Source organism: Xenopus tropicalis, chromosome 1, assembly GCF_000004195.4.
Source record: "Xenopus tropicalis strain Nigerian chromosome 1, UCB_Xtro_10.0, whole genome shotgun sequence".
Taxonomy (NCBI): Eukaryota; Metazoa; Chordata; class Amphibia; order Anura; family Pipidae; genus Xenopus; species Xenopus tropicalis.
The window spans coordinates 187,261,171-187,283,248 of NC_030677.2; the positions used below are offsets into that span (position 1 = coordinate 187,261,171).

General features: G+C 40.7%; 1 protein-coding gene across 3 annotated transcripts in view; it reads right to left on the reverse strand.

Annotated features, from left to right (window-relative positions):
• Positions 1-22,078, reverse strand: part of mast4 (microtubule associated serine/threonine kinase family member 4) — a 294,389-nt gene that overhangs the window by 206,458 nt on the left and 65,853 nt on the right. For all 3 annotated transcript variants that reach the window (XM_002934204.5, XM_012967214.3, XM_012967220.3), the window contains exon 3: positions 20,338-20,462. In XM_002934204.5, coding sequence (XP_002934250.3) covers positions 20,338-20,462 — 125 coding nt within the window. The remainder of the gene's footprint in view (positions 1-20,337; positions 20,463-22,078) is intronic.

Here is a 22,078-nt window from a genome sequence, read left to right on the forward strand (position 1 = left end):
ATGGTATTATTTTTAGTTTTCCTGTTTAGCACAAGAAATAACAAAATCCATTGATCTTTCATGATTAAAATAGGACAAAAACTATTTTCTGCACAACCTGGAATCTTTACAGGGTTTAACTGCTCCTTTAAACTAGTTATAGCTTGAGGCCCCATGGGTTTACTTTTTTTAGAGCCAGATGGAGAGTGAGAGGGGTAGATAATTATTTGCAACCATTCCCAAGAAGGGCAAGGTGGTGTTTTGAATAAAATCATACCCAGTCAGGGGGTATAAGCCAGTGGGGTACAAGTTGGGTTGGGGGTCATGACTTTGCTTTTATTAAGATTCCTACAGTATTAGCACTTATAAAGAAACCCCAAAATACAAAAACAATGCATTTTGAAGCTATAATGATATTTCAATAAAAGGAAAAAACTGGATTAAGAAACTGTACAAGTGCATGTTTTCCAATTTTAAAGCCATTGCCCCAGGGTCTTAAAAATAAAACCTTGTATCAAACGTGCAACATAATGAATCAAGCAATTTATCTTTTCGCACCAAGCTATCATCCTATTATAGAAAACTAATTTCTCCATGCGCATATGCCGCTGCTGAATACTAATCACATATCTAGTAAATAAAAACAGATTACAAATATTACATTCAATTCACTGCTACAAAGAACACTTATCTGTCAATTTATCACTTATGCATTTGGCTTGGATTCCAGATTTCACTACATCCAAAGGCTACTAAAGATACAGATGATAATGTTGGCAGTCACAAGAGCCCAGAGCTTAATTGTGCAAAGATGGTGTTATAGGAAATAAAAACAAATACCTGAGGAATGGAACTGCTAGACCCGAGCAGGCAATGTTATACTAAAGTGCAAATCCCATTGTTTGGGAGGCAGATTTATCAAAATTCGAATTTGTGTAACTAGATCTGCTAAAGCCTTCTCTGCCTCTGTGCCCCTTTTATTTCAGAATGTTAAAGGAGAAGGAAAGGCTAATAAAGAGTTAATCTCAAGCTGCAGGCATACCTTCAGTTCTCTCAATAGTGCCCATAAGTCTCCCCATATTTCACACAAAAACTGTGAGCAGTGTAAAGAAAGTTCCCATAATGCCTCACTCCTGCACCAAGTCCGGTATACATGCTCAGTTTGTAAGACTATGAGGAAGCTTCCTGCCAATTGGCTCAGATCCACATTCCTAAGGGGGGGGGAGTGAGTTCTTAGCATTCTTGAGGGAGGGGGGGGGGCAAGAGAGGGGAGAGAACTGGGCGTCTCTGACAGAGGAAAACGGACACAACAAATCTTTTGACAGAGAACTTAGTACAGCGTTTCTGTGAGTGCTTATGGCTGTAATTACATAGACCTTTCTGATAAAGCTTGCTTAGTTTTTACCTTTCCTTCTCCTTTAAAATATCAGAGGCAAAGAATTTTCAATAGACAGTAGCGGTTATCAGACTTGTGCTCTGGGTTCAACCTAGAGTTGCCACCTGTCCGGTTTTGACCTGGACAGCCTGGTTTTTGGAAGAGTTAGCCATGTCGAACCCTCCTGCCCAGTTTCCCAAATTAGGAAAACCAGGCAGGACTCAACTACGCGGCGATCAGCGTGATGTCACGGCACCTCCTCCTCCCCACCCCATGACATCACAGCCCGCCTCCTCCCTGCCCCCCTGCCCAGCTAAGAAAGCAAGCAGAGGTGGCAACCCTAATAAAGCTCCTTCAGCAGAATCCTGCATTGAAATCTGTTTTTCACATGAACAAACAGATTTTCTTTATTCTTAATTTTGAAATTTGCTGAGGGGCTATATATTCTTATTTTCCTAGATGCCCTCAGCCATGTGATACTGCAAGCTGAAGTGATGTCACTCCTCCCCCCCAGCAGCCAGCTTCCATGCCCCCCCTAGTGGTAGTTATGAGAATAGCACTCAATAGTAAGAAATCCAAGTCTTGGTTGGGACTCCTCCAGTTACATGGGAGTAGGAGAAACAATAGGTTACCTGAAAGCATTTCTAAAATGTAGTGCTGGCTCCTTCTGAAAGCTCAGACTCAGGCACAATGCACTGAGATGGCGCCTACACACCAATATTACAGCTAAAAAAAATAAATTTATTGGTTCAAGAACAACATTTTAAATGGTAGATTATTTGCAATGTACACAGCTACTTTAGTAATAAAATCATGACCGAATCCCTTTAATGCTGTCATCTTGTATTTCCCAACAGTTTTTCCATAATTCTACAAACAATTTTATTAATTAAAATGAATCTAATATTCAAGGAAGAGGGAAACTGAAATGCTACGTGGGAGAATCCATCATCATTTTTTTTCTTTAAACAGATTCTTTGTTCCCTGGGTTCCAGTCTTTAATCCTTAATCCTAATTACATCAATATTTTACCGTTTCTCAGCAACTAATTACAGTTTTAAAGAATTTAAACAGAAGCAATTATTGATCCCAAAACCACTTAATAAAAGGTTATTTTAACCCATATAATGCTACAGTGCTTTACAAAACAATTCAGTATTTTGTTGAACTGTTTTGTTAGATAAAAGAAGCAGAAATATTATGTTTGCGGAAGTTACTGCTTTAGAGAGATCTTTTTCAGAAATAACATTAAGGGGCAGATATATGAAAAATTGAGACAAGAGCTCACTGCAGAAAAATTCACCCATCTTCTATTCATTCCGATGGGATTTTCAGAAGTGTGTTTCTCAAATGTTGAACTTAGACTTTCACCCACTGAAAAAAAAATCTTCTAAAAATCCCATAGGAATGGATGGGAAGTGGGTGATTTTTTTTCTGTGGTGAGCTCTAATCTCACTTTCATAAATCTTCCCCTAAGAATTTTGAAACTAGTTTAACACAATTGTCAGGTTAAATCGGCTGCAGCTTCAGTTTAATAAACTAAAGAGGTTTTACTGCAGTACTTCATATATTTTGTATCATTCATGCTTTTTTCAACATGCCCAGCACATTCTGATATCAAACCTACATCAGTATAAGCCCCTTTTTTCAACATAAGTTTAATTCGGGCTGAACATATGTTTTGTCTGTGTTATTTCTAAAACTACACTGGGCAATATCTGAAACTGAAAGAAAACTCCATATCTATTTCAGAGAAAATCCCTTGTATAGTGAGCTTCTCCTTATCTAGAAAAGGTTCTTGTTTGGGTAAGAGAGGGGTTTGTTTATACAGATGCTTCTCAGTGAACTAGTGGATTTGCCTTAATTGTGCTTATACGAACCAGAAGTTGAATGTGACTTTACATTCACCTTCATATTCATATTCAGATTTGTTTAGTGCAAGAAATAACAAAACCATACACATTTCTCAACTAAAACAATAGGCAAAAAGTATATTTACTTCTGGCCTCCCTACAAGTTTTGTTGGAAGATCTATTCACTTTCTCAGATAATAGGCTCTTTTGGGCAGGGCTCTCTTAACCACATGTATTAGTTTATATTATATACCTATTTACTGTCCTTTTTAGGGCAATCTGTGTAAAGCATAGAAACACCCAGTACTGCCCATGCTTCCTGTTCCTGCTATGAATGAAAGTCGCCTTTTGGCCCACAAGTGCACATTTGATTATTTACAGCCTGAAAATCACTAGTCGCTAGCCATGACAGGCAGTTTCCACTCATGTGAATGACAGGTGAGGTAGGTATCGGTATATTGTGCATTTTCAAATTATGTGTGCGTAAGCCTAGACAGATCTGTGTTCAAAAGTCCATCTTTAAGATTAAACCTGATAAACTTCAATCTCTACTTAGTTTTCACAGGACAGTAAAGCAAGGCAAGGACAGCCTGTACCCCTGCGGTTTTAATAAGTCGGCCAGCCCGTTTCTGACTATTTCATTACTGGTCATCCTGTTTTCTATTTGGTTACACCAGCTATGTAGAAAACGTTACATCTTTGCACATAAACTATAGAATTAATAATAATGCAAGCTAGTAAAATGAATGAGTTCTAAAAGCTCATTGTTGGGCTAAGCTTCCTAGGGACGTAGCATAGAGAGAGGGGGGTAAATACAAGCAGCAAAGGAATAATTAAACCCAAACAACAAGGATATTTTAACATTATAATTTAAGACACTATTATTAAAAAAAGAAAAACAAAAATAAAACAGGTATTTCTCACATCCACAAAGTTCTCAAAATTTTATAGTCTATCAATAATTAATTAGCTCCTCGGCACAATTTTATGAAAAAAAATTGTTTTCTGCCGTGAATGATATTCATGGGCCCAGCAAGACTTCGAAGACCTCCTCATCCCAAATTCATAACACCCAAGATGGCCTTCTGTCATTTATGGTATATCAGAAATGAAACACAAGCGCACTAAACTAAATAATGTATTGGTAGCCTACGCATTTCATTTCAGACTGCTAAAGCGGCCTGACACAAATAAAGGCATTAAAGCAGATAACGCAAAGCAGTGAAAGTGTAAGCCACACTGTTTTATTAACGAAAATATCTTTCCTTCTCCTACTCTGAAGCTTTGTAACATCTAGCCTGTGCCTTGTATAATACTAGTGGCTCTTATAAGGAACCAAACGTTCATTCTTTTAACACTTTTAGTGGCAGGGGAAAGGATGAGTTTTTCTGCTAGGTGCTCTATATATGTATATAAAAAGTCTACACACCCCTGATAAAATGTCAGGTTCCTGTGCCGTACAAAAAGGAGACAAACATAAATCATTTCAGAACTTTTTCCACCTTTAATGTGACCTATAAACTGTACCACTCAATTGAAAATCAACTGAAATCTTTTAGGTGGAGGGAAGAAAACCAAAAAAACTCCATAACAGAGGCAATGATGACATTAAGAAGACATAGGAGAAAAGATGAAGGTTTTGTGATCTATTTACTAGCTTAAAATAGTAATGCCTAGTCCAAAACAAACAAAAAAAAATCTTGCGGTTTTCATAATTGGATATATGTGTCTCATATTCCCACTTAAAAGAGAAGGAAAGTCATCTTGGCATTTTACTGCCAATAGATTTGCCACATTAGTGCAGAAAGCTTTACCATACCTGAGTAAACAGCCCTATAAGCTGCCATTTTAGCTTGGTCTTCATAGTTTCCTGCTGTAGCTCTAGCTGTTATAGCTCAGATCACACATTCCTAAGGGTGGGGGAAGCGAGTTTTATGAATTCTTATGTGGGGGGGGGAGCAGGAGAAGGAAGAGAGGACAGAACTGTGCAGACTCTGGCCCCAGGAATAAATGATTTTTCTGAGAGAGGAAGTCAGATACCCAAGAACATGTTTACAAAAAAGGAGACAAAATCCTGTATTTCTTTTGATGCGAGTGCTTATGGCTGTATTTACATAAACCTTTCTGATGAAGCTTACTTCTTAGTTTTTACCTTTCCTTCTCCTTTAATGCATATGGAGGGTTAATATGACAAGGAGAGTGTGATCTATAAATAAATAAATTGGTGCTTCATATTTAAATCTTCTTAAATGAGGACCATCCATCCTATTGTACAAACCTAGCTATCCCATAGGTCTTTGTTCAATACATATGCAGCTGATTAACCACAAGTTAATTTCAGTATATGTCATGTAGGTGTTTTTTTGCCAAGCATTGCCTGCTCACCGGGTATTTCCTATAAATGCTGCAAGACCGGTCAAGTACTGTTTATTTGCGGATACAGCTTCAGTCTAAAGCTGGCCATACACGTGGCGATCTGACGATGAACATCATCAGATCCGCCACACACCGTCAGGGCTGAAACAGCAGATAAGGAGGTAGAAACAATAGGATTTCTACCTCCTTCTGCCGATTCAGCCCTGACGGCAGATTTTGGTCAGGCGCCTTCTATGGCGCCCGATCAAAATTTTCTAACCTGGGCGATCGGCGAGTTTCGTACGATAGTATCGGTGCATGTATGGCCAGCTTAAGGAGAAACCTGTCCATATCTGATAAAGAAACAGGTTGACTGTAGTCTTTTAACTGCGACTGTAAACAATGAATAGGAAACAACTGATGGGTGCAAGTAATAGATATCAGCGTAACAGATACTACATACATGCCATATATATGTTTCCTGGGAGGAGAATGGTTAGGACATAAAATATCCTCAGTTTCGTCTGTGCTTCAGACCTTTTTTTTTCTGTTTTCTTAATACTCCCGGTAAATCTCATTACATTTACAATGAACGGTTCACTATTTTTCTGTAAAGCCCAGAGCCAGACCTATAAAATCTTATGTAAATCACAATCATGCACCTCGGCATCAGAAATGCAAAAAGCAATTTGGGCTTAATTCTTCCTTATCAGATTGCGGCTGCCCTGGGTAAACAAAGCAAATTTTTTTATATTTGAGCACTGGCAAAGGTAAACAGAAAACGTAATTGGCTAATAACTGTTCCTTTGTATGCACTGTTAAAAAGGAATTTCACATCTTGGAATGAAAATTGATTTGTAAATTCAAAGAGTATTATGTGGACCAGACAGAAAAGCCATTAAGTCGGATTATGACCTCTATGAGAGGATGAACCTTGTCAATAACCTTTTACTGCCAAGCAGACCTCGGGCAAATTGGCAAGAGCGTCTCAATCAGCTGCTCTGTTTACCCACCAAGAAATTAAGCACTTTTGAAGAGTACATGATTTTGCAATGCCCTGCTGTATACACAGTTTATTAGGCAAATCACATTTACAATGATAATACTGATCATTGGTCAATATACAGGAGCCTGAGCAACCTGGGAAAATATAGTCATAGGAAAATGCACTTCTGATACACATATATCTAACATGATATTTGTCTAGGGGGGTATGGCTGCATTATAACACTAGGGTGCATTTTTATTATAGTGAGTAAGCCACCATCACTGCATATACACTATAATAAATACACAGAGAAAAACACATGCCAGAAAGGTGTGCAAAACATGATCTCTGTATATACAGATCTGAGACTATATATACACATACCTTCCAACATTTTAGGAGAAGGAAAGGTAAAAGGTAATCTTTATCAGACAGGTCTATGTAAATACAGCCTGAAGCACTCACGGAAAAGTCCAAAGTCAAAGTCCTCTATCAAAAGAAACACAGCAATTATTTTCTTCTTTTGTATCCACATATTCTTCGGTATCACTTCCTTCAGGGCACAGCACTAATCTGCTTAATTTGCTCCTCTCTCCCCCTCCCTTCTCCTCCTCCCTACTCCCATCTCTCCTCTCTCCCCCTTCCAACTTTGCTGTAATCTGAGCTACCAGCAGCCAGAGCTAAAGTTGCTGAGACCAAGCTAAAATGGCAGCTGCGCTCTGAAACACAGGGAGCTTCTAGGGCTGTTTACAGGTATGGTAAAGCTTTCTGCAGAATAAATATAGCATTCTAGCTTGCACTATTTTGACTAATATGTTAGCAATAAAATGTCAAAATGCCTTTCCTTCTCCTTTAATGTTTAAAAGCAAGGGAATTTGAGCCACACCACATCCACCTTGCTCACATACAGATACAGCCACATTGCAGTAAAACCCTCCCCAATATTGGTTTGCATGGTTCAGGACTGTCCCACGTAAATCAGAGCACTATGACAAGGCACATTTCTTACTAATATTTCCAAAGTAGAAATACAGATGTAGTAACCAAGTATGGTGAGGAAACCTGGGCAGGGGGCGGGGCTGGAAACATCAGGGACATCCCTTCTAAAAACCAGACAGGTGGGAGTCCAGCTTTGATCCATCATTAAGCGTTGGGCATCTGAATGAAGGTAAAGGGTCTGTCCTTTCCGACACTCAAGGCCTTGTAATGGTTTTTCCACCATGTTTTAACCAACAATTTTTGGAGTTCACAGTGCACTGCCAGAAAGTGGGCGTGGACTAATTTTGATGGGGTCACATCACTGCACATGTGCACATTGGAGGAGAAACTGTAAGAAAATGGAGGAATAGCCTATCATGATAGGAGTGCCAGGGGTGATCCAAAACCAAGTTATTCCTAGGAAATTCATATCTCTTCCAATTTACTTGAATTATAAATAAAAAAAGATATAAAAGGGATAGCGAAAGTCATGAAATGCTAGTACACAGGAAGGTGCAAGCATTCAATGGACCCCGATGTGCCCCCCCCCCCCCAGATCTGCCACTGGATTTACAGGGAAAGTCTCAGGCAGCAGTTGGGTGAGTTTTAGTTTTAAAAAGTGAATCTATTGTATTAAAAAGATCTATTGTATGGATACCTGAGGGCTACTGCCCAAAAAACTCATGCCCTAGACTCTGGCACTTGGGTGCCTGGAGTAATAGATAGTGAGGAGAGGGGGGCATGTGGCGAGGGCAGAGACATCAGAAATAAAAGTGCAAGTTATTTTGGTGCATAGAGGCAGGGAAAGCAATATAGGATTGATAACTGAGAGGTAAGAGGTTTGGACGTTTTAATTAAAAAAAAAAAATTGGGTTTCATGTTTAATTTGAAAATGACTATTATACAGCTCTTTATGTCTGAGTGGCAGGTCCCCATTAATGAAAAACAAAGCCAAATATTTTAGGATTCACTGCATGTCTGCCAGCTCCAAGGACAAGTCATGTTTTTGACCCCCAAACCAACTGCGAGTCTGCAAAAAGCAGCCCTTGCCAGATCACTAACTCCACTCCCATGGGGCAGACTCTGGGGGGCGTGAGACATTGCACACAATAAATTATCTATGTTTCATATATATCGCAGAACTGAAACTGCATTTTAAACATTGTGTGTTTATGCCATTAACAGCAGGTAATTAGCTAATCGAGGGATGAGCACCTAGGAGTTGTCAACCTTCAAATTTGAGGTCAGACTTATCTTGATCTTGCCAAAGTGACTTCATCCTTATTAATTGCACAGCAGGCGTTACTTCAGCGACGCACACAAATGTTGTGGAAAGCAATACTATTTGTAATTAACATGTGCATATATTACGGCAGCGGTGATGTGTAAGTAAGAAATAGATTGTCTCCAGTAGATGGAAAAATAGTGCATTATTTTTATAGGCAAATGAGAAGATACTATACTTATAATAAATAAATAATAAAGACAGATCAATTTAATATACAAGTATGGGATCTGTTATCCAAAACCTATTAACCAGAAAGCTTCAAACTACAGGAAGGCCATCTCCCATAGACTCCATTTTAATCAAATAATTCAAAATTTTAAAAATGATTTCCTTTTTCACTATAATAAAACATTACCTTGTACCTGACCCTAACTAAAATATCTGTATCGGTGGAAAAACAAACCTATTGGATTTATTTAATGTTTAAATTATTTTTTAGTAAACAAAGTATGGAGAAGCAAATTACAGAACGACCCCTTATCTAGAAACCCCCAGTACCTGAGCATATTGGATAACAGGTCCCATACCTGTATAAACTCACAGTATAACATTTACAGGGCAGAGTTTGTCTTCTTCTAGGCTTTCTGGATACAGGACACAATTAATAATGGCATATTGATCATTTACACTTTTTATTTACCAATCAGAGTTCCATTTTACTCCATTTTGGGCCAGTTCTGGCTTTTGGATTCCTGCTCCATTGCCCTGGTTGAAGCATGCCCAGTACAGCTTCCAGGGCTCCAGTTTCTTATTACACATGTCCTGGTCCTGCCATGCTGTGATGTCAACAGGAGAGGATTCATTGTAACTGGTCGGTGGTGGGCAGACACAAAAGGGTGGGTAATGACATAAAGGAGCGGAGCCATGATGCAAAAACTGCCAGAGGGCGAGTTATAGAGCAGATTCAGGAAGAAAATAGGTAAGTTTAGGACAAATTTGGGGTGAGCCAGGGGCTCATATTAAGGAAGAAAAAAACACATTTTGGCAGAACAAAGTACATGAGGGAAGGGGTTGGGGGCTCATGACAGGTTTTCCCTTGGTGGTGCAGAGCCCCGGTGGGCCCTGCAACCCCAATCTGACCCTGGAGGAGAAGCATCTTCAGCTTCCAGTCAAACACACCTGAAACAAAGGGACAACCCAAGCAGCCCCGACTTGCTGTGCAATAGTAAACACTATACTTCTCTTGTAACAGCACTTGGGTTGTTGCCCCAGTTGGACAGACCTTACATACGCTCCCACCACTCTTCTCTGATGATCGGTTATCTGCCCAACTCTAATGTGCACAGCCTGCTTAGCCACCTTGCTCACCTACTAAGAATACCTAACATATCTGCCTTATACCATTGGAGTCTTGGCTTCAGTTCTGACCAGGGCACTATCCAAATGGAGTCTGTGTGTTCTACCTATGCCTGTGTGGGGTTCCTCCAGGTCCTCACATACTCAAAAGAACATACAGGAAAGTTCGGTGAATGAGACCAGGGATTAGACTGTAAGCCGCACAGGGTCAAGGACTGAAGTAATAACTAATGCATAACATGTTGGTGCTAAGTCAATAACGGGCAATGAGAATAATATGAATAAAAGAACAAAATCTTGAGATATCTCTGAACTAATGGCACTTTAGTTGCCTTTCAAGGGGTTAACATAAATACTGAAAATCAGTCTCCAATCGTTTTATTCATTATGGGACTGTAATTCTACTGGTAAAAGATGGCAAACCTAGCTTTAGATTTTTCTGCTTCCACCAATCTGGGGACTGTACCAAAAAACACAGAATAATAGTTATGTATCAGTATGTCAATGCATACAGTATATTTAGCAGTGTTTTCTCCTGGTGACATTGCGAGGAGCGGATACAGAATACTGAACCAAAGACAGTAATATATCACCGCGGATTGTTTTGTCAGGATGCCAGGGTATTTGTTTACATCTCTGCCACCTAGTGGATCACTTCCTTCCAATCAAAATAAAATTTCAGTGCGCAGATTAACATAATTTTCTATGCCTGAAAAAACCTGAGTTGTTTTCACGCCATTAAATATGCGCTTATCTTTTGGCATATTTGTAATGTAGCGCAGAATGGAAGCGATTCGCAGGTAACACTATAAACACACTTTAATATTAATGTTATTCTAAGTAACATTTGAAACCAATGACGGCGTTAACAGGGCAAAGGAAATTTACAGTGGCTGCCACGGAGCCTTTATTAGGAGAGTATTTCATTTTATGGATCTCTTTTGTCAGTAATTTGCAATTAAAGAGAATTCCATTTAAATGGCAAGCTATAAAATAGTGCTATTTTCCGTGCGTGCGGAGAGAGGGAGAGACCAATATCACGGCTTTCGCTCATAAATTCCCTGGAGTCTTTAGGAAAACTGACACTTTTAAAAGTAAAACTATTTGTTCATACGCTCTTAGAATAACCGACGCTTCCCCTGTACTGCCGCTCCCACTAAATGTCATTGCTGGCATTATTCTATAGATGAATTATTGCCGTGTTCTCATTAGGATACATCCTGAGAAACGATCTTTGCCCCGTAGAACAATTTTGGTTCTGGCTGTAAACATTACACTAAGCAGACTTGCTGCCGAAGGATGCCATATAGCCACTCAAATAATGGGGAAACTAGATTTTTTTTCTTAATTAGTCTGGTCTGTGGCTTCACAGCGTCCCATCATCAAAGTGAAAATGAGGGAAAGTTTCCCCGCTCCCTTAATGGTTTGCAGTATTAAAGCTCTGCTCTCAGCATCGTTAGCGTTCGCTGCAGACGATTCTGTGAACTACAGGTCCATCCGAAGGCCCCTATGTTGTGTTTATTGGATGTGGCATGTTATTTAGAGGCTGTGTATCATCAGGGAGGGATGCCCTAGAACAGGGGTGTCAAACTCAATTGCACAGGGGGCCAAAATTCAAAACACACTTTAGGTCGCGGGCCGAACATGTACCTGTGCCAGCAGCCATATTATTGCCCCATGTACCTGTGCCAGCAGCCATATTATTGCCCCATGTACCTGTGCCAGCAGCCATATTATTGCCCCATGTACCTGTGCCAGCAGCCATATTATTGCCCGTGTACCTGTGCCAGCAGCCATCATATTGCCCCCATGTACCAGCAGCCATATTGCCCCGTGTACCTGTGCCAGCAGCCATCATATTGCCCCCATGTACCAGTGCCAGCAGCCATATTGCCCCATGTACCTGTGCCAGCAGCCATATTATTGCCCCATGTACCTGTGCCAGCAGCCATATTATTGCCCGTGTACCTGTGCCAGCAGCCATCATATTGCCCCCATGTACCAGTGCCAGCAGCCATATTGCCCCGTGTACCTGTGTCAGCAGCCATATTGCCCCGTGTACCTGTGTCAGCCAAAATATCAAGCAAGCGCAAGAACTCTGCGCCGCGCCGGTTTCTCCCGCCAGCTCTCCGCGACGGCGAATGCGTGCGCCAACCCTACGCACATGTGTCACAGCGGGCCGGATACAATTACATGCCGGCTGGATGTGGCCCGCGGGCCGCCAGCTTGACACATATGCCCTAGAAAGTTATTATAAGAACTGGGAATGGCAACCAATATGAGTGATACAGATACAGAACAGCATCAGCTGAGCTGGACTGTTTGGCACGGGTAGAAGGTTCATTCATTTAAGGCACCCTTCTTGTGTAAACAGAGACCTGCCATACAGCAGGAGGACATACAATAATTTACTAGAATTAGAGGGGAAAGCTACAACTTACTTGGGATCCAGGGGAACCCTAAAACTACCGCACCAGGCAGCAGTTCCAAGGTTCCCTCAGCGCAATCGGCACAGCACGCCAAACACCGGAAATGACACCAGACAGACTTTAAAAAGTATTCTGCACAATAGTCTGTTTGCAACGCTGGAATTGTGGGGGGAAAGAAAGGGGACATAAACATGACTACTGCATTCAAAATTGGTTCACAGGGGGGGGGGTGTTACAATATGTTAGGCACCCCCAATGATAAAGATCACTTACCTGATACCTAAGGCTGGTGCTTCTATTAGCAGAAAATGACACCAAAGATCCTCTTCCTTTCTGCTCCCTTTGCAGCAATCCCGGGGCCCGCGCATGCGCAGTAAATAAAGACGATTTTTAAAGTGCAGTGTTTGACTTTACACGCATGTGCAGCTAACGTGAAGAAAGAAGGCGGAAGAATGGCATGCATGTACCCAGGCCTGGTTTGTCTTTTTTTGCTAACAGGAGCACAAGCCCAGGTATCAGGTGAGTGAGTACAACCCACCAGTGATTCCACCGAGCCCCACACAGAGAAACCCTAATATACCTATATCACTGTAATCTGTTCTTTTAAAAAGTATAAATAGATACCATTTGTATATGCTGGAATCCATCAGCAGAACAGATCTTCTCTTTCTGCATCATTTGAAATCCTGGCAGGGGAGGAGGGACTAAAACATTGATGTTACAAATTGTAACAACTTTTCCACACCTTACAGACAGCATGCAGGAACTACATAACCCACAATGCATTGCACTGTCATGTTCCTTTCCTTATTGACATCACGTGTGCAGGGAATTGTGGGATTTGGAGGAGGAAGGCTAAAGGCAGGCTGAGGGTAGTCAGCTACTGTTACAGTTAGCCAGATCACCAGGAGAAGAGGGGGGCAAGCTTAGAGAACTGATGTATACTTTTTAACTGATGTACAGTATATTGCACAGTTGCTTGACATTATGTTTACTTTCAAAAATCTCAAGTTGTGTTAGGGTGGAGTTCCCCTCTAAGGTGTTTCAGCAGTAAATAAGGGCTCACTGTTGACTTCATGGATTGTGACAGGTAGGGCTAAATACAAACTTGTTTTTAATTAGGAGGTTTGAGAAGATCTTGTCACCCCAAGACATTTCAGACTATAAGTGCCTTGAAGCACAACATCTTTTCTAGATATCAGTTATCAAAATATTTTGCTTGAGAGATTTTATTTTGGCTCCTGCTGCCACTGTCTGGGACATGCTGCTAATTAACAGCTCAGTAAGATAATATATTACAGTCTGTAGGCTGATCACAATTACTGACAGCACAGCCAACAACAGCATCTTTCTCCTCTGATGTATAATCAGCTACAAATACATATTTTATAGAGCTCCCTATTCACTTGTACAGGTATGGGACCCGTTATCCAGAATGCTCGGGACCTGGGGTTTTTAGGACTGTTTCGGCTCCAATAAGGATTAATTATATCTTCGTTGTACAAGTAAAAGGTACTGTTTTATTATTACAGAGAAAAAGGAAATCATTTTTAAAAAATGTGAATTATTTGATTAAAATGGAGTCTATGGGAGATGGCCTTTCCATAATTTAGAACTTTCTGGATAATGGGTTTCCGGATAAGGGGCCCAATACCTGTACAATGAACAAGGAAGGTTCTTTCGACCCTTTTCTCAGGAACCATATTTACTGCTCAGCTGCCTTACAGAACCAAACTGATTCTCAAACATTTCCCTTGTTCTTCCAGCGCAGCAGCTTCACAGCAACCACAGATCTTCTTAATTTGTCCTTTAACTAAAAAACCATAAGGATTTCAGTACAGTTGCGGGTTACACTGATTTCACACAGGTGGGCACCCCAAGACCACAGGAGCAAAAAACATATAGTGCAATATAATCATACTAACAACAAGAAACATTTCTAGTTCTGCCACTTTAAATGGCAAGCCAAACCTTTTCATAAGGGGCAGAGAATATATATTTTACAGGGGAATATTTACTTAAAAATATCTTATCTGAGAAGAAATGCTCTTGCTTTAGATTATTTGCCTCACAGTCAGATCACTAAGACATCTCTCTCTCACAGGGTAAAGAAACTGCCTTGGTTCATGAGATAACACTCAATACCCTTTACAGAGCTGTTACCCTTTAAGAAAAGCGAATGTGTAGGGTAGTTTCCTTTATTAACTTTTAGAATGATGGAGAGTGAATTCTGAGACAATATGCAATTGGTCTTCATTTTTTTTTATTTTTACAGTTTTCAGTTATTTAGCTTTCTGTTTCACTCCTCTCCAGTTTGGTATTTCAGCAACTATCTAGTTGCTAGGTTCTTATTTTCCCTAGCAACCAGGCAGAGGTTTGAATAAGAGACTAGACTAAGGGGCTGATTTACTAATCCACGAATCCGAATCCCGTATGGGAAAAAATCGGATTGGAAACGAACATTTTGCGACTTTTTCGTATTTTTCGTGATTTTTTTGTCACCGTCGCGACTTTTTCATAGCCGTTACGACTTGCGCGAATTGTCGCGACTTTTACATAGGCATTATGACTTTCGTGAATTGTCGCGACTATCGCATAGCCATTATGACTTTCGTGAATTGTCGCGACTATCGCATAGCCATTATGACTTTCGCGAATTGTCGTGACTTTTTCATATTGAGCGCTCTAAAAATTTGCACCAATTCGCGAAAAAGTCGCAAAATACCGATCATTACGAAAAAAATGCATTTGGACGCTTTTCGGACGTTTGTGGATTAGTAAATGTGCCCCTAATTATAGTAGAGGGACTAAATAGGTAGATAAATAGGTAAGAAATAATAATAAAAATGGAAGAGCAATAGTTTTTACTTGCTGGGGTCAGTGACCACCATTTAAAAGCTGGAAAGAGTCATAAGTGGAAGGCAAATAACTCAAAACCCATAAAGAATAAATATGCACTGCTAGGTATATATACAGTGGTGTGAAAAACTATTTGCCCCCTTCCTGATTTCTTATTCTTTTGCATGTTTGTCACACAAAATGTTTCTGATCATCAAACACATTTAACTATTAGTCAAAGATAACACAAGTAAACACAAAATGCAGTTTTTAAATGAGGGTTTTTATTATTTAGGGAGAAAAAAAATCCAAACCTACATGGCCCTGTGTGAAAAAGTAATTGCCCCCTGAACCTAATAACTGGTTGGGCCACCCTTAGCAGCAATAACTGCAATCAAGCGTTTGCGATAACTTGCAACGAGTCTTTTACAGCGCTCTGGAGGAATTTTGGCCCACTCATCTTTGCAGAATTGTTGTAATTCAGCTTTATTTGAGGGTTTTCTAGCATGAACCGTCTTTTTAAGGTCATGCCACAACATCTCAATAGGATTCAGGTCAGGACTTTGACTAGGCCACTCCAAAGTCTTCATTTTGTTTTTCTTCAGCCATTCAGAGGTGGATTTGCTGGTGTGTTTTGGGTCATTGTCCTGCTGCAGCACCCAAGATCACTTCAGCTTGAGTTGACGAACAGATGGCCGGACATTCTCCTTCAGGATTTTTTGGTAGACAGTAGAATTCATGGTTCCATCTATCACAGCAAGCCTTCCAGGTCCTGAAGCAGCAAAACAACCCCAGACCATCACACTACCACCACCATATTTTACTGTTGGTATGATGTTCTTTTTCTGAAATGCTGTGTTACTTTTACGCCAGATGTAACGGGACACGCACCTTCCAAAAAGTTCAACTTTTGTCTCGTCGGTCCACCAGGTATTTTCTCAAAAGTCTTGGCAATCATTGAGATGTTTTTTAGCAAAATTGAGACGAGCCGTAATGTTCTTTTTGCTTAAAAGTGGTTTGTGCCTTGGAAATCTGCCATGCAGGCCGTTTTTGCCCAGTCTCTTTCTTATGGTGGAGTCGTGAACACTGACCTTAATTGAGGCAAGTGAGGCCTGCAGGTCTTTTGTGGCCTCTCGGATGAGTTGTCTCTGCGCTCTTGGGGTAATTTTGGTCGGCCGGCCACTCCTGGGAAGGTTCACCACTGTTCCATGTTTTTGCCATTTGTGGATAATGGCTCTCACTGTGGTTCGCTGGAGTCCCAAAGCTTTAGAAATGGCTTTATAACCTTTACCAGACTGATAGATCTCAATTACTTTTGTTCTCATTTGTTCCTCAATTTCTTTGGATCTTGGCATGATGTCTAGCTTTTGAGGTGCTTTTGGTCTACTTCTCTGTGTCAGGTAGCTCCTATTTAAGTGATTTCTTGATTGAAACAGGTGTGGCAGTAATCAGGCCTGGGGGTGACTACAGAAATTGAACTCAGGTGTGATAAACCACAGTTAAGTTATTTTTTAACAAGGGGGGCAATCACTTTTTCACACAGGGCCATGCAGATTTGGAGTTTTTTTTCTCCCTTAATAACATAAACCTTCATTTAAAAACTGCATTTTGTGTTCAATTATGTTATCTTTGACTAATAGTTAACGGTTTTTGATGAGCAGAAACATTTAAGTGTGACAAACATGCAAAAGAATAAGAAATCAGGAAGGGGGCAAATAGTTTTTCACACCACTGTATATATATTATCTCACACTGAGAGATAAGGAGGAGTTCATTACAGGAGACTAAGGGCTCTGGCACATGAGGGAGTTTAGTCGCCCGCGACAAATTTCCCTTGTTGTGGGCGACTAACCTCCCCGATATGCCATCCCACCGGCGATTTACATTTTCGCCGGTGGGATGTCATATCGAGGAGATTAGTCGCCCGCAACAAGGAAGATTTGTCGCGGGCGACTAATCTCCCTCGTGTGCCACAGCCCTAAAGCTAGCCATACATGTTCAGATTTTACTCTTCTTCCAGCGAACATTCCACTAGTAATCGTATGTTAAATGCAATGATCTGAAACCAACATTCAGACTGAAGTTGTATGATAAAGCTATAAAAAAACAAATGGGAGGATGTTCTGTACATGAAATAGTTGGCAGGCACCAATCGTACAAAAGTGGCTTCCTGGAAATGCATTGTAGGTCCCCCAAGGATATTGTCAGATACAATAAAATCTGTGCATGTTTTGTGTATGTTCTAATCTGTCCGATTAACTAAACGACTGATTGCCATGGTATGAAAATTATTGGGGTGATAATTCGGAGACCACACATGGCCTGAAAATGATATTAAAGGAGAAGGAAAGGCTAGTAAAGAGTTAATCTCAAGCTGCAGGCATACCTTCAGTTGTCTCAATAGTGCCCTTAAGTCTCCCCCATATTTCTCCCGTTCAGATGATCAGAAGCCAAACAGGAAGAAAAAACACTGAGCTGTGTAAAGAAAGTTCCCATAATGCCTCACTCCTGCACCACGACCAAGACTGGTGTTCATGCTCAGTGTATAAGACTATGAGGAAGCTTCCTGCTGATTGGCTCAGATCTGCGTGTCTCTGGCACAGGAAAACAAAGGGACAACAAATCCTGTTTCTTTTGATAGAGGACTTCTGCGCGTGCTTATGGCTGTATTTACATAGACCTTTCTGATAAAGCTTACTGAGTTTGTACCTTTCCTTCTCCTATAAATGATATTATATATAATATTAATAATAATAGGCATCTCTTTCTTTTCCAGGGATACAAATTTATTGTTTAACATGGTTTCTTCCCATCATTGGCAGCACTAGATGAACTGCTCGGCGGTTTAAGTTCCAAAATAATCAGCACAACTTGCAAAGGAAGCAAAATAATGAGATGTTTCTCTTAGCTGCGGAATTGCAGACTCATTTTCCAAAGATAAAAGGCATTTGTTTGATGGAACACGGAGCTGAGGGTGGTTATTGCTCTGTACAGGAGAGACTTATTGAATCGGCACTCACAGAATGTTTGTTAGCAGTTAGTCACCCTGCTGTACCTGATCATGGATTACCATAAAGCCTTGCGATTCCAAGCTGAGGAGGCGATAAGGCTAAAATACACACGAAGACACATCACAATTAAATTACATAAAGATATATGTTTCTTAAATGGCCTGCAGTGATGTCCAATAAACCAGCTGCTTCAATATAGTTCATTTTACAAGCACTTATCTGAACATATAAAATTACAGGACTGGAATGCCATCTGCCATAAGTAAATTGAAGCTTCAAAAGACATACATTTATTTTTATTGCACTTTAATATAGTGCCATCATATTCTAGAGCACTGTACAGCGCAAAGAAAGGGAAGGAGAAAGAAAAAAAAAAAATATGGTTGTCAACAAGACACACACAGAAAGCAGTGAAGATGCTGCCCAAGAGGATATTAGGCTGATGCCACACGTGGCGTTTTTACGCTGAGTATTTTCTAATTCTCTCGGCGGCTGAAAAACGCACAATATCATCATCCATAGAAATAACTTGAAAAGACTCGAAGCAAACCACACAATGCGTAAATACACTAAAAAACGCCTTAGCACGGATTTTTCAAGCATTTGCCGAAATACGCCAGTATTTGCACAGCAACCTATTCCTATGTATACACAAAGGCAGCTGCCAGACCTAGCGGAAATACGCAGCGTTTTTTACTATTTCGCACTATTAGCACCATGGAAACGGGATTTGCTACGTCACCAGTACTAGGCTGAAAAACGCCATAGTCAGGGGCTGTGTGGCTTGTGTGGCGTTTTTAGGCTGAGAAAATACGCAGCGTTTAAAACGCCACATGTGGCATCAGGAAGCACGTCGATGAGTTTGGCTACAGGTTTGCACAACTGATTTTGAAAAAGAGAAAGATTAACGCATGGAGGAGAGTCTGAAACTACTAATATATTCCACTGACAGGGTGCACCATAAAAAGCCAAAAGCAAATGCACAGAATATCATTGAGGAATAAAAGAAGATGGAGGTCAGAGACTACATACCAACACAGGTGGCTTAGTTAGTGTCTAATGTCCAAGAGTAGCGACATCCACTAAAATCCACTTTTAAATATATTTTTATATAAATTTTAAAGTTTGAAATGGGGTTAGACATACTTTTTGTTTCCCAGGAGCCCTCAGCCATGTGACATAGGCTCTTTATATTGCTGTACTGCAAGTTTGATTGATGTCCAAACCCCCACAAGGGTCAGGAGGGTTTGGGATGACATTTGCTTTTGGCAGCCTATATTTATGGGTGCTCATGTAGATTGCTGGTTCAGATTGGGAGCAGGCTAGTTAGGGACAACTTTTTGACAACCTGCACATCCCTAATATATATTTATACTATAACAGCACCCTGACCCCTGCATTGTTAAAATGGTCCCATGCCACCTAGTGGTAGATGGAGAATAGCAATCAATAGTAAAACACCCAAGTCAGGCCATGACTCCTCCAGTTACAGTGAGTATGAGAAACAACAGCTTATCTAAAACCAGTCCCATTGTGAAGTGCTGGGTCTTTCTGAAAGCTCAGGACCAGGTACAATGCACTGAAATGGCTGCTACACAACAATATAACAGCTACAATGCATTTATTGGTTCAATGATGCCATTTTAAATGGTAGCATTAATTATTAAAGTAGACAGTGTTATTTATTAACAAAAATGATACCATAAAAATCATTAGGCATTCGATAAGGAAAATACCCCTGAGGTAACCCAACAGGCTTAGATAAAAACCAATAAAACAATCACATAAAACAATCCATTTTTAAAGAAGCTAGAAAACTGCCACAAGGCTGTCTTAGTGATGTGACTAGCCAAGGTGGGACTGATGAAAATGTACTACCATGTAGCAGAACAACTGACTGGCATTTCCAACAGAATGTTTGCGTCCCTATTGGAATCACCGACTTACCAAGCTTGCTGTGAGGGACGGTGCCGACTGCCCGAGGGCCTGGCTGCGCATACGCACAAGATTGGATGCCTCCGTCGATGCCGACCATACTTGTTGTGCTGCCCCAGCCGGAAGCAGATAACGACCTGTAGGAAACAGAATTTTGCAATTATAATTGTATGCATGGTATATTAAAGGATATCTCATAACAGCAGCCGACTTTGCCAACAGGCGCAATTCCAAATCAGTCTGTCTGAAGGCGCGGGGCTTGTCTGAAAGAGGAGGAGTCTGTGTGGGATTTAAATGCCCTAATTTTTTCAGCTGATGAACCAATGAACCAGTCAAAATAATGTCTTTGCGTCTGAAATGGAATTTTGTAACAAACAGGCAATCGGAGAACTGTGCCGAAGTACAAGGAGCAACTTTAGACCCACGTACCTTTAATTAAAGGAGAAGGAAAGGTAAAAACTAAGTAAGCTTTATCAGAAAGGTCTATGTAAATACAGCCATAAGCACTCACAGAAACGCTGCACTGAGTCATCTGTCAAAAGATTTGTCTTGTCTGTCTTCCTGTGCCAGAGACACGCAGCTCTCTCCTCTCTCCTGCCCCCCCCCCTCAAGAATGCTAAGAACTCCCTCCCCCCCCTTAGGAATGTGGATCTGAGCCAATCAGCAGGAAGCTTCATCATAGTCTTACAAACTGAGCATGTACACTGGTCTTGGTGCAGGACTGAGGCATTATGGGAACTTTCTTTACAAAGTTCAGCGTTTTTTCTTCCCGTTTGGCTTCTGATCATTTGAACAGGAGAAATATGGGGAGACTTAAGGGCACTATTGAGAGAACTGAAGGTATGCCTGCAGCTTCAGATTAACTCTTTATTAGCCTTTCCTTCTCCTTTAATGGCATTTCCTTGTGCAACTGCTGTTATTTTTTGTGACCCCAACCTAAATAGTACTTGACCTTTTTAGTTTTTCCTGCTTTTTCCATTGCCTTTTTTTTTTTTTTTTTTTTAGCTTTTAGGGCTCATTTACTTCCGCAAGTGCGCCAATCAAAGTGCAATTTCAAACACAATCTTTTCCCCCTTGATGAAGCATTTTTCCCACAATTCCAGTGTTGTTGAAGTCTCAAGGGGGCGTGTTGTGTCAATATTAATATGTCATCAAATTGCCAAAATGTTAGGTAGTGATTGTAATTGCTTAACTTACACCCCAGGCTGGTGCTCCCGCGCACAAGTGATCCTCTTCCTCCTGTCTTTTTTCCCCACAAGCCGACACATGCGCAGGAGAGGGAGAAAGGCGGCTTTTTTTGTCAAAGTTTGGCTTTTTACTCTACTGGGCAGATGAAAGTGGCACATAGACAGGAGAATCAGCCCGGGGTATCAGATAAGCGATTATAATCACTGGGGGTGAGGGGGTGCCTAACATATTGGCACCTCCCAGTGATGGTACCTTTACTTCTTCTTTAAAATCACAAGCCGGGGTATCAGATAAGTGATTATAATCACTGGGGGTGAGGGGGTGCCTAACATTTTGGCACCCCTGAGTGTTTGTATCTTTAATTCTCCTTTAAAGTTCAGCTTTTTATTCTACTGTGCAGCAAACGCAAAGAAGGAAAAAACAATAACGAATAACACTCTGTGGTGCTCCCTCAGATTTTTAGGCTTTACAATACAGTAGGCAGTGATTAGTGACGGGTTGTTGCTTTGGGGTTGACAGGTCATTAAAGCAGCCAAACACAAACATTTATTCCACTTGTTACATG